The sequence below is a fragment of the Erpetoichthys calabaricus genome, chromosome 2, assembly GCF_900747795.2.
Source record: "Erpetoichthys calabaricus chromosome 2, fErpCal1.3, whole genome shotgun sequence".
In the NCBI taxonomy this organism is placed as follows: Eukaryota; Metazoa; Chordata; class Cladistia; order Polypteriformes; family Polypteridae; genus Erpetoichthys; species Erpetoichthys calabaricus.
In genome coordinates this window covers 336,030,693-336,042,815 of record NC_041395.2, presented here as the reverse complement: position 1 = coordinate 336,042,815, position 12,123 = coordinate 336,030,693, and the positions used below count along the sequence as shown (strand labels likewise).

Sequence of the window (12,123 nt, the reverse complement as noted above, 5' to 3'; positions counted from 1 at the left end):
TTGTTTTTATGAATGTACCAATTTATTGATTTGCTCACACCTAATGTTTCTGCTGTCTCTCTAATGGGTTGGATTGCTTTCTCAGCCTAATGCTGGCCTGCTTTACTTGTATTGACAGATTTTGGAGAGTTCACAGCAACATCTTTCAAATGCAAATTTCACACTTAGAATCTGCTGCAGACCTTTACCTGCCAATTGTTAATGAGGGACCCGTCCACAGCTGTCTATGGAACAGCTTGTCTGTGAAATGTCTACTTTTGGTTGCTTGATAAAGATGTGACATGAAGTGCTGCAACACCTAAACCTTCCAATTAAGTTTGGATGTGAACCAAACTTGCAGATTAAACATATAGTCTGTACATTCATCTCGCTTTCATGTTATAGCTTCAATTTCAATCTGAATATCTTGATGTATCTAACTGTAGGTGATGGGTTGTAAGGTCTTTCCATCCTCCCCATGTAGCAAACCATAACCAACCAATTCAATGTTTACTGTGTTGCTTTCTTTTGCATTGAAAATCAAATTTTTAATGGCTTAAAAAAATTGTAGCTTTCCTCCAAAATTGGCCAACCCCCAAGTAGTAGATTGAAGTTAATATGTGTAGGGTTTTTTGGGCTGTAACAAGTTTGCTGCAGGTTGCTGTATATGTTTAGGTGACCTTTTGCATGTTACGGTTTCTAGGAAGCAGTTTCCAAGTTCCAAGAAGTGGTAAATAACCTGGATTTTGCACGGGATCTGCAGAAGGGCTTTTTGGCCTTAAGTCAAGATGTGAGTATAACTCAATACTACTACTACTGGGATCTGTTAATGTCTACGTTACAACAACTTTAGACACTCTGAATGGATAGGCATTTAACTGTTAATGGTGCATGTTGTATGTTTCATTTTATCACAACTTTGTAGATCCAAAAAGCAGTGAAGAAAGCAGTACGTCGGGAACAGTTGCAACGTGAGGAAACCGAACAGCGGCGTGTGAAATCTGTGCTGGAGGTTCAATTCATTTTGGAGAAACTTGGAGAAGAGACTGTGAGGAATGACTTTAAGCAAGGGGCCAGTGGCATTCAGCTCTCAGATGAAGAACTTGTAGCCCTTGATGAGTTCTATAAGCTTGTGAGGCCAGAGAGAGACCAAAATTTAAGGTTGAGATTGTTTGTATAAAAGTTTCATGTTGTCTGTGTTCTCTTCTGGTTTTGTTTTAAATAAGACTTTTTTATTTTAGGCTAACGGAGCAATACGACCAAGCATCCCTTCACCTGTGGGAATTATTAGAGGCAAGAGAGAAAGCCGTGGTAGGAACAACATGTAAGCATAATGGGTGTTTGGAATTTTATTTTTAAACATCATAAAACTATAGTGTACTACATTTATGTAACCATTTGTTGCTACTATGAATGACAGTGTGGTGAAGTATGTGAGTGTTTTGCCTAACCTCCCTTTTACAATCTTTGCAATTCACTGCTGTTCTGCCTTAGTGCTGAAAACTTAATACTCTGTATAAAAGCTGATCCGCCTGAACTGACACCTTGGCTACATGCCAGTTTCCTGGCTACACTGAATCTGATGTCCTGTTTTGCAGCTGTTCTTTCGGCCACAGATTTCTGCCTTGCACATCCTCTTGTCTGCAGGTTTTTTATTTTGTTTTTTTTTTTTTCTTTTTCAATGGGCATAACAGATTTGAAACATTCAATATATTTTTTGACATTGTTTTCATTTGCTCCAAAGGTACTTGCTCGTTAAATTTTATCCAATATGTAAATGGAGAATTTTAAGTGCAGTATCACTAGACTGACTTTTGTACTCTTCTAAGCAATTTTTTTTCTATATCCTGTCACTTGTTTAAACCTTGTTTTAATATTCCTATTTAATCAAATTGCCCATTTAGTGTTTAAATAATATGCAGTTTATTTGGTTGAGACTGTGAAATCACAGAAGAAAATCACTTGTGCCTACATAAATGAGAAAATCTAGAAGTTTGTAGCAGTTTAGCCTGCTTTAACAAGTCACACTTTCAGCAAATGCACTTCAGTTTCATCTTGCAATGTTTTAAGAATTTATATAAAACTAGGATTTTTAAGATTAGCTTGTCTAAATTGCCACCTTCAACGTATTTATCCTGCACCTGTGTGTGTGTATACACAGCACACCCCCAAAATTCGAGGGGGTTACGTTCCTAGAGCACCTGGAAATTGTGAAAAACTGCAAATTTTGGATGTGGTTTAAAAAAAAAAAAAAAAAAAAAAAAGCCTATTTTCATAGTTCAAACCCTAAATATACCCCCAAAACACTTTTTTTAATTTAATTGTAAGCTCCGCTTAATACATTACCTAAAAATTAAGAATGTAAAGGTAAACCATATACTGTACAGTACTGTACTAATGTCTCCCGCAGTACTAGAATGTAAAATACTGATGTTACTGCTATATGTACTGTAATTCATGCAAGCATGTTTTAATTGCCAGAAGCCTTAGACAGTGCAGCTTGTTTCAGTGGTATCTTGGGGTTTTAACTGTTAAACTGCCACATACTTGGGGGTTAATGCATCCCTGGATGCCAAATACTTTTTTGCTGCACTTTAAGTAAAAGTCACAATTAACAAAGAAAAAGTGAAATTTCAGTGGAACACATTTTTTTCATGCAAACAGCATCACAATTACTGCAATACTGATCATTTTACACACTGCTAATGAACTGTTTAAAAAAAAAAAAAAAAAAAAAAAAAAACACCTACGGGAACAATATGTACAAAGTGCAATGGACGCCATGGATGTAAATCACTGAGCCAACTGCGCTTAAACTGGCTGCACGAAAGCACACAGAGGTAAGCGCTGATGCTTGCAGGCTAGTCTTAGTGCAGCTTAGAACAGAATGGCACACAAACACAGGAGATTGTAGAGACAGGAACTATTTTCACTTCAAACAAACATGTCTCAGAAGTAAAAGGTGCTCAGCATGCAGTTAGTTAACGATTAAACAATAGACAAACATCATAGGGGAGCACAACCCCCAACAGTAGCAGAGAACATCTGGGGGAGGAGAGAGAAACAAAGCAATCGGCCAAAAAGGACAGGTATGGTTCAGGCTTTTAAGTAAGTGTAGTGCGAGAAGATGGTAATTTCTGTATTTTTATGGTGGAGATTCCAGCCTTGACCTGATGCACGCACTCGCAGAGAGAAAAACGAAGCAAACCGGTAATCAAACAGCAAATAAAGAATGTAATGAAAACAAATTAAAATAAGAAAACAACGATACCACCCCTGTTCCCCTTACGGCGATTACACATTAAATACAACAAAGCACAAACACACAGTAAATCATGAAAAACAGCAACGGATGAAATGTAATGATGAAATAGTCCAGAGATCCACACGTTGAATGAGAATGTACAGATAGTCCTACCAGTAGTTCCTGAAATGGTGAAGACGGGTGGACGGGTTCAGGAGCGCTCCTTTCTTTGCAGGATGGCTATGAATCCACTTAACAGTCCTCATGTACACAGGCAGACAATCCACACCCACGAAACGATCTACGATAAAATGAACAAGTACAGGTAACCCAACAGAAGGCTGATACTAACTTGAAACACAAATTACAAAAACTTTTTTGGTCACTGGCCCCGTTTTTAAAAGCCCCGCTGACATCCTTTGACCTTAACAGCCCCAGCACCCTCAGCAGAAGACCAATCCGAGCCACTGCTGGGAGTTGCAGTTTCAAATTCTATTGTCTACTTTCACCATCCCAAGTCGCGGTTTTCTCTACAACTGCTTCCTGTTATCTCTACAGTAAGGTATTGTCACGAAAAAAGGCATAAAACTTGTGGAGAATATTTGTGGTGTCCAATAAAAACTATTAGTTAGGTTCTAAGGAAAAGTTCGTGAATGACTGAGGCTGCGAACTCTGAACCACGACTTCACGGGGTCTACTGTATATACAGTGCATCCGGAAAGTATTCACAGCGCATCACTTTTTCCACATTTTGTTATATTACAGCCTTATTCCAAAATGGATTAAATTCATTTTTTTCCACAGAATTCTACACACAACACCCCATAATGATAACGTGAAAAAAGCTTACTTGAGGTTTTTGCAAATTTATTAAAAATAAAAAAATTGAGAAAGCACATGTACATACTGTAAGTATTCACAGCCTTTGCTCAATACTTTGTCGATGCACCTTTGGCAGCAATTACAGCCTCAAGTCTTTTTGAATATGATGCCACAAGCTTTGGCACACCTATCCTTGGCCAGTTTCGCCCATTCCTCTTTGCAGCACCTCTCAAGCTCCATCAGGTTGGATGGGAAGCGTCGGTGCACAGCCATTTTAAGATCTCTCCAGAGATGTTCAATTGGATTCAAGTCTGGGCTCTGGCTGGGCCACTCAATGATATTCACAGTTGTCCCGAAGCCACTCCTTTGATATCTTGGCTGTGTACTTGGGGTCGTTGTCCTGCTAAAAGATGAACCCGTCGCCCCAGTCTGAGGTCAAGAGCGTTCTGGAGCAGGTTTTCATCCAGGATGTCCCTGTACATTGCTGCAGTCATCTTTCCCTTTATCCTGACTAGTCTCCCAGTCCCTGCCGCTGAAAAACATCCCCACAGCATGATGCTGCCACCACCATGCTTCACTGTAGGGATGGTATTGGCCTGGTGATGAGCAGTGCCTGGTTTCCTCCAAACATTAAGCCTGGCATTCACACCAAAGAGTTCAATCTTTGTCTCATCAGACCAGAGAATTTTCTTTCTCATGGTCTGAGACTCCTGCAGGTGCCTTTTGGCAAACTCCAGGCGGGTTGCCATGTGCCTTTTAGTAAGGAGTGGCTTCCGTCTGGCCACTCTACCATACAGGCATGATTGGTGGATTGCTGCAGAGATGGTTGTCCTTCTGGAAGGTTCTCATCTCTCCACAGAGAGCCTCTGGAGCTCTGACAGAGTGACAATCGGGTTCTTGGTCACCTCCCTGACTAAGGCCCTTCTCCCCCGATCGCTCAGTTTAGATGGCCGGCCAGCTCTAGGAAGAGTCCTGGTGGTTTCGAACTTCTTCCACTTACGGATGATGGAGGCCACTGTGCTCATTGGGACCTTCAAAGCAGCAGAAATTTTTCTGTAACCTTCCCCAGATTTGTGCCTCGAGACAATCCTGTCTCGGAGGTCTACAGACAATTCCTTTGACTTCATGCTTGGTTTGTGCGCTGACTGTCAACTGTGGGACCTTATATAGACAGGTGTGTGCCTTTCCAAATCATGTCCAATCAACTGAATTTACCACAGGTGGACTCCAATGAAGCTGCAGAAACATCTCAAGGATGATCTGGGGAAACAGGATGCACCTGAGCTCAATTTTGAGCTTCTTGGCAAAGTCTGTGAATACTTATGTACATGTGCTTTCTCAATTTTTTTTTTTTTTTAATAAATTTACAAAAACCTCATGTAAACTTTTTTCATGTTGTCATTATGGGGTGTTGTGTGTAGAATTCTGAGGAAAATAAATGAATTCAATCCATTTTGGAATAAGGCTGTAACATAATGTGGAAAAAGTGATGCTCTGTGAATACTTTTCGGATGCACTGTACATTTGTTATATACATTGGGGCAAAAAAGTAGTCAGCCACCAATTCTGCAAGTTCTCCCAATTAAAAAGATGAGAGGCCTGTAATTTTCATCATAGGTATACCTCAACTATGAGAGACAAAATGAGGAAAAATAAATCCAGAAAATCACATTGTCTGATTTTTTTGAAGAATTTATTTGCAAATTATGGTGGGAAAAAAAGTATTTGGTCAATAACAAAAGTTCATCTCAATACTTTGTTATATACCCTTTGTTGGCAATGACAGAGGTCAAATGTTTTCTGTAAGTCTTCACAAGGTTTTCACACACTGTTGCTGGTATTTTGGCCCATTCCTCCATGCAGATCTCCTCTAGAGCAGTGATGTTTTGGGGCTGTCGCTGGGCAACACGGACTTTCAACTCCCTCCAAAGATTTTCTATGGGGTTGAGATCTGGAGACTGGCTAGGCCACTCCAGGACCTTGAAATGCTTCTTACGAAGCCACTCCTTTGTTACCCGGGCAGTGTGTTTGGGATCATTGTCATGCTGAAAGACCCAGCCACGTTTCATCTTCAATGCCCTTGCTGATGGAAGGAGGTTTTCACTCAAAATCTGACAATACATGGCCCTATTCATTCTTTCCTTTACACGGATCAGTCGTCCTGGTCCTTTTGCAGAAAAACAGCCCCAAAGCATGATGTTTCCATCCCCATGCTTTACAGTAGGTATGGTGTTCTTTGGATGCAACTCAGCATTCTTTCTCCTCCAAACACGATGAGTAGAGTTTTTTCATCTGACCATATGACATTCTCCCAGTTCTCTTCTGGATCATCCAAATGCTCTCTAGCAAACTTCAGACGGGCCTGCACATGTACTGGCTTAAGCAGGGGGACACGTCTGGCACTGCAGGATTTGAGTCCCTGGAGGCGTAGTGTTACTGATGGTAGCCTTTGTTACTTTGGTCCCAGCTCTCTGCAGGTCATTCACTAGGTCCCCCCCGTGTGGTTCTGGGATTTTTGCTCACCGTTCTTATGATCATTTTGACCCCACGGGGTGAGATCTTGCGTGGAGCCCCAGATCAAGGGAGATTATCAGTGGTCTTGTATGTCTTCCATTTTCTAATAATTGCTCCCACAGTTGATTTCTTTACACCAAGCTGCTTACCAATTGCAGATTCAGTCTTCCCAGTCTGGTGCAGGTCTACAATTTTGTTTCTGGCGTCCTTTGACAGCTCTTTGGTCTTGGCCATAGTGGAGTGTGACTGTTTGAGGTTGTGGACAGGTGTCTTTTATATTGATAACGAGTTCAAACAGGTGCCATTAATACAGGTAACGAGTGGAGGACAGAGGAGCCTCTTACAGAAGAAGTTACAGGTCTGCGAGAGCCAGAAATCTTGCTTGTTTGTAGGTGACCAAATACTTATTTTCCACCATAATTTGCAAATAAATTCTTAAAATCAGACAATGTGATTTTTCTGGATTTTTTTTCTCATTTTGTCTCTCTGTCTAGTTGAGGTATACCTATGATGAAAATTACAGGCCTCATCTTTTTAAGTGGGAGAACTTGCACAATTGGTGGCTGACTAAATACTTTTTTGCCCCACTGTATGTGTGTGTATATTATATGTATATATTATACAGTATGTATGTATATATGTGCGTGTGTGTATATGTATATATGTGTGTGTATATTTAAATAAAAAAAAAATAAGGGACTCTAATAAAGATTTTATATAATGCGGAAATGGTGTTTAATTCCTCGAAATTGAGCTGTATTTTTCCCAGTATGGTGGAGGGTACGAGGTAAGGAAAATCGGGCAGTTTCTGTTTAACAAAATTTCTAATTTGAAGATAGTGAAAGAAATGTATACCTGGGAGGTTGAATTTGGAACGTAATTGTTCAAAAGATGCAAATATGTTGTCTATATATAGATCTCTGAGCCTTTTAATCCCAAAACTTTTCCAGATGTTAAAAACTGGATAAGTTTGCGAGGGTTGAAAGAGGTGGTTCTGTTGCAGAGGTGCCATGAGAGGACTGTGGTTTTGTTTGAAAATGGTTGTAAGTACAGAGTGACTTGAAAGAATCTAATGGCAAAAGTCATTGTCTCGCAGGACTTGCTTCCAAAGGTTGTAAGTATGACATGAATTGAAAGAATCTCATGCTAAAGTCTGTCTCGTGGGTCTACATTTCAAAAAGTCTCTTCAAAAGAGCACGTCTCCCAAGATTTTATTATAATAGAGAGATATTAGACCATCCCTAGTGTTAAGATTTCATAAATTTATGAACCATCAGTTATGTCCTGGCAGTTTTCTGAGTTTTGGGTGCTTTCAAGACCATTTGAGTGTAAAGTTTGGGTTACTTATATAAGCAATGCTAGCTTTGTGATCGATCTCCTAGATGTTTGGAGTCCTTTTTTTTTTCTTTTTTTTTCTTATGCTTCTGTGCTTGTTTCTATATATGTGTGTTGTGTTTAGTTTTGTATCAATGTCATTTTTCTGTGGAGAGACGCAAATAAGAATTGTAATGCTGTGCACAAATGACACTGAATTCAAACTTGTTGATTAGAACCAAAGGCTAGAAGTGTTTTTGAGAGCGAGGGTGGTAGTAGTAGTAAGCTAGGTTTTATCAGTGTTGTGTGGTGTTTTTTTGTTTGTTCCCCCTCAAAAGACTCTTGGCTTCTCTTTTACTAGACAAGGCCCTTAAAGAGATAATTGACAGAGTTCTCCAGAGTGATTATTTCAACAGTCCTCACACACATCAAAATGGGGTCTGCGAGGAAGAGGATCAGCCGGTTGTAGTGGATGCATCAGAATCTGAACAGCCAGTAGAACCAGGTAATTTTCTTTCAATGAACTAATTAAAGGTGCAGTCAGCTGTGTAGCAGTTTCAAAGTAGAGATTTGTATCAATAATTTTAAAGGTGCATCATTTGTGGGGCTCCATCCCCTACAATTTTACTCAGTGGTTAACAAGCTAGTGCTGCAGTGTTTGAGCCTGAAACCCCATAATTTTTAAGCAACAATCTTTTAGAGCTTGAAGTATTGAACTGTTGCCCCCAGGTATCTCTGGTGTATTAAGATTTTTATCTTTTGTCTTGATCATTTTAATGGGATGTTACATTTTTCTGCCTAACCCTGTTGCCATCTCCCTTTTGGAGTTTGTTCATTTAATTCAACACTTCCTGTCACTTTTTTTGTTCTTTTTATGCCGTTTCCTGTTTGTCATTTTATTGCTTTTGTATGTTTGGGTTGATTTTGTGTGTTTTTGTTTTAGAGGTTGAAGTTGTTGAAGAATACACAGAACCCAGTGAAGTGCAACCAACAGAAGTAAGCACATTCTAAGCATATAGGAAAGGGACGAGCTAAAGTCCTTCAGTATCAGTTGTTATGCTCAGTACTGACCTTGTATAATCTAAAATATTCCTTGGATTAATTCTATCATGGTATACAAAATAGCTTTCTATTTGGTAGTACTTTACTGTGGCTTCCCAGGCCAAAAACTGGTTGTTTGCTTTTCAACATATGACTTGAAATGTAATGTTTCTTTCCAGCACTTACAAAATGTGATATACAATTATAAAAGTTTCAATAAATTTTCAGAAATCTTTGACATTTAATTTGTATAATATGAGCTGATAAACAAATGGCATGTTCAAAAATCAATTACTATGTGAAAAGTTACATTTTTGTTTCTGCCAAGGTATAGTTAAGCATGTGTTGCCACTGCTGCACTGATTCTGTCTTGGAAATGATTAGTCAGTAAATTTTAGGACCCTGTATTAGCACGTTTTTTGTGAGACTAGAATATACTACTTTTTTTTTTTTTTTCTTTCCTCCTCACTTGCTAATTTGGAAAACTGTATTCATAGAAACATTGTTTGAAAACTGTCACCTCCACCCATTCATCACTACCACCCCTTGTGTGTCATTCTTGTGTTGCAAATTATGGATGGTAGACTTAAGAACACTGTGACTAATGAACGTCTTAATTTCATTAAGCTAGTAATGTGAAAAAAGTAAGTAAACCCATGCTTTTACCTTTTCAACATACGTGGACATAGAGATTTGATCTTCATTTATACAGTTTCTTTAGATAAACATGATGTAATGGGGTGTGGACATAGAAAATTTTACTTTACAGTAATCTCTCTATTATAAAAAAAAAAATCCTGGGAGAGAGACTAGGGAGACGAGATCTTCATGTGAAGATCACAGAAGACACTTAAAAGACCCGTGAGACGAAAGAGATTGGCCATGGAGTGTCTCGCGGGGACATTAAACATGAGACTTTGTGCCAAGAGATTGACTCGGGACCGTCTTGCACTTTAAAGGATTTCAGCACACACAGATCCAGGGCTCTCGGCGCATATAAAGCGTATAAGGACAATACGTTATAGATGAAACGTCGACAACTAAGCGAAGAAAAAAAGAGAACAGTGCTGAGAAAAGACTCAAAAGCGTTGGGAGAGAAAAAAATGCAAAAAGAGAATAATCTAGAATCAAATTCAGAAAATAAGGAAAATAATCAGCCTTGAACAAGTGTAATTGGGGATAAAAAGCATGTTCAATCAGGCTCAGAATTAAGAGTAAAAGACAAAGTAGAACTTCATAAAGACGTTCAAAAATGTTGCCGCTATACACATGCAGAGCTGATTAGAGATTATGAAAGCAGTGGAATTCGAAAGGCTGAAAAAAAAAGGCGTGCTACAAATGCAGAGAAAGTTAAAGTATCAAAAACAAAGTAAATATCGCAGGAGCGCAAACAAATGGAAATTATTACTCGAAAAAAGGGAAAATAATCACCATGGACCAGGTGTCATTGAGAAAAAAGCAGGACAAAGTGAGGAATGGAAATCGAATATATGGACTTGGGTGTTATGTCAGAAGTATGTAAATATTGTAAGGCTTTATAGTTTAAGTATTTCAAAAACTGGGTTTACCTCCCATGCATTTATTGGTTACTTTGCAAAAAAAAATTAACTGCTGATGATGTAGATTGTTTTGTCTGTGCTGAAATTCCAAACAGAGAAACCTATTCCAAATAGTTTTAATGAAGGTCTGAAATAAAAGTGAAATGGAGCTTTCATGAAAACTAATAGTACTAGGGTGTTGTACCGTGTTAGCCATTATGAATGTAGAGAAAAGCCAAGCAAAATGACACCTTTTATTGGCTAACTAGAAAGATTACAATATGCAAGCTTTCGAGGCAACTCAGGCTCCTTCTTCAGGCACGATGTAATACAGAAACTGAAGTTTCCTATGTTTATATACACACTCTAGGGCAAGAAACAACATTGGTAAATATTTAAATGAGAGATTTTGAATGTAAAAAATTAATAGATTCATTCAGGCTACGGTTAATTTAGCAAGAGAGAAAAGAACAATGTATTGTTAAGATCTCTGGATAAGATAACTGTCCAACAAAGTCTTCTGAAGTTTGTAATGAGTTTTTTCAAAACGATGTGGGTCTGTAGTCAGGTTGTCTGTCATTCTGAGAGATGTAAACAATCCTCATATCTGGCCATAAAACTCTTGTCTTTATTCAATCCATGTTGTAAAGTATTAAATTTTAGCATGAGTTTAACTTCCCATTCTTTTCTCTCTTGCTGTGTTTTGAAGTTGCCCATAAGCACTGTGACCTTAAAGTCCTTCTCACAGTGTCCATAGCTGTTGAAGTGGGCCGCCACAGGAACATCTGTGTTGCCATGTTTAATGTGGAACCTGTGTAAGTTCATTCTCTGGCGGAGTGTTTGTCCAGTTTCTCCCACATAGAGTGCAGTGTCAGGACATTTCATGCAGAAAATTGTATTTCCTGAACCTCCCCTCCTGGCATACAGACAACCGCCAAACCTTCAACAATTAATTGTCCGAGGCTCCCTAAGTGAACCAACAGAAAATGGCACATCTCCATGCCTACAGAAAAGATGCAAAACATGTGCCCACATCTATGATACAGACCGTATAGTTATACCACACTGCCGACTTGAACATCACATCAAGGGATCATTTTCCTGCAGATCATCTAATGTAGTCTACCTAATTTTCTGCATGAAATGTCCTGACACTGCACTCTATGTGGGAGAAACTGGACAAACACTCCGCCAGAGAATGAACTTACACAGGTTCCACATTAAACATGGCAACACAGATGTTCCTGTGGCGGCCCACTTCAACAGCTATGGACACTGTGAGAAGGACTTTAAGGTCACAGTGCTTATGGGCAACTTCAAAACACAGCAAGAGAGAAAAGAATGGGAAGTTAAACTCATGCTAAAATTTAATACTTTACAACATGGATTGAATAAAGACAAGGGTTTTATGGCCAGATATGAGGATTGTTTACATCTCTCAGAATGACAGACAACCTGACTACAGACCCACATTGTTTTGAAAAAACTCATTACAAACTTCAAAAGACTTTGTTGGACAGTTATCTTATCCAGAGATCTTAACAATACATTGTTCTTTTCTCTCTTGCTAAATTAACCGTAGCCTGAATGAATCTATTAATTTTTTACATTCAAAATCTCTCATTTAAATATTTACCAATGTTGTTTCTTGCCCTAGAGTGTGTATATAAA

At 38.8% G+C, this 12,123-nt stretch overlaps 1 protein-coding gene across 3 annotated transcripts in view; it reads left to right on the top strand.

Annotated features, from left to right (window-relative positions):
- Positions 1 to 12,123, top strand: part of LOC114647350 (caprin-1-like) — an 84,476-nt gene that overhangs the window by 38,163 nt on the left and 34,190 nt on the right. For all 3 annotated transcript variants that reach the window (XM_028796051.2, XM_051923463.1, XM_051923462.1), the window contains exons 4-8: positions 683 to 769; positions 905 to 1,140; positions 1,221 to 1,303; positions 8,235 to 8,378; positions 8,817 to 8,869. In XM_028796051.2, coding sequence (XP_028651884.1) covers positions 683 to 769; positions 905 to 1,140; positions 1,221 to 1,303; positions 8,235 to 8,378; positions 8,817 to 8,869 — 603 coding nt within the window. The remainder of the gene's footprint in view (positions 1 to 682; positions 770 to 904; positions 1,141 to 1,220; positions 1,304 to 8,234; positions 8,379 to 8,816; positions 8,870 to 12,123) is intronic.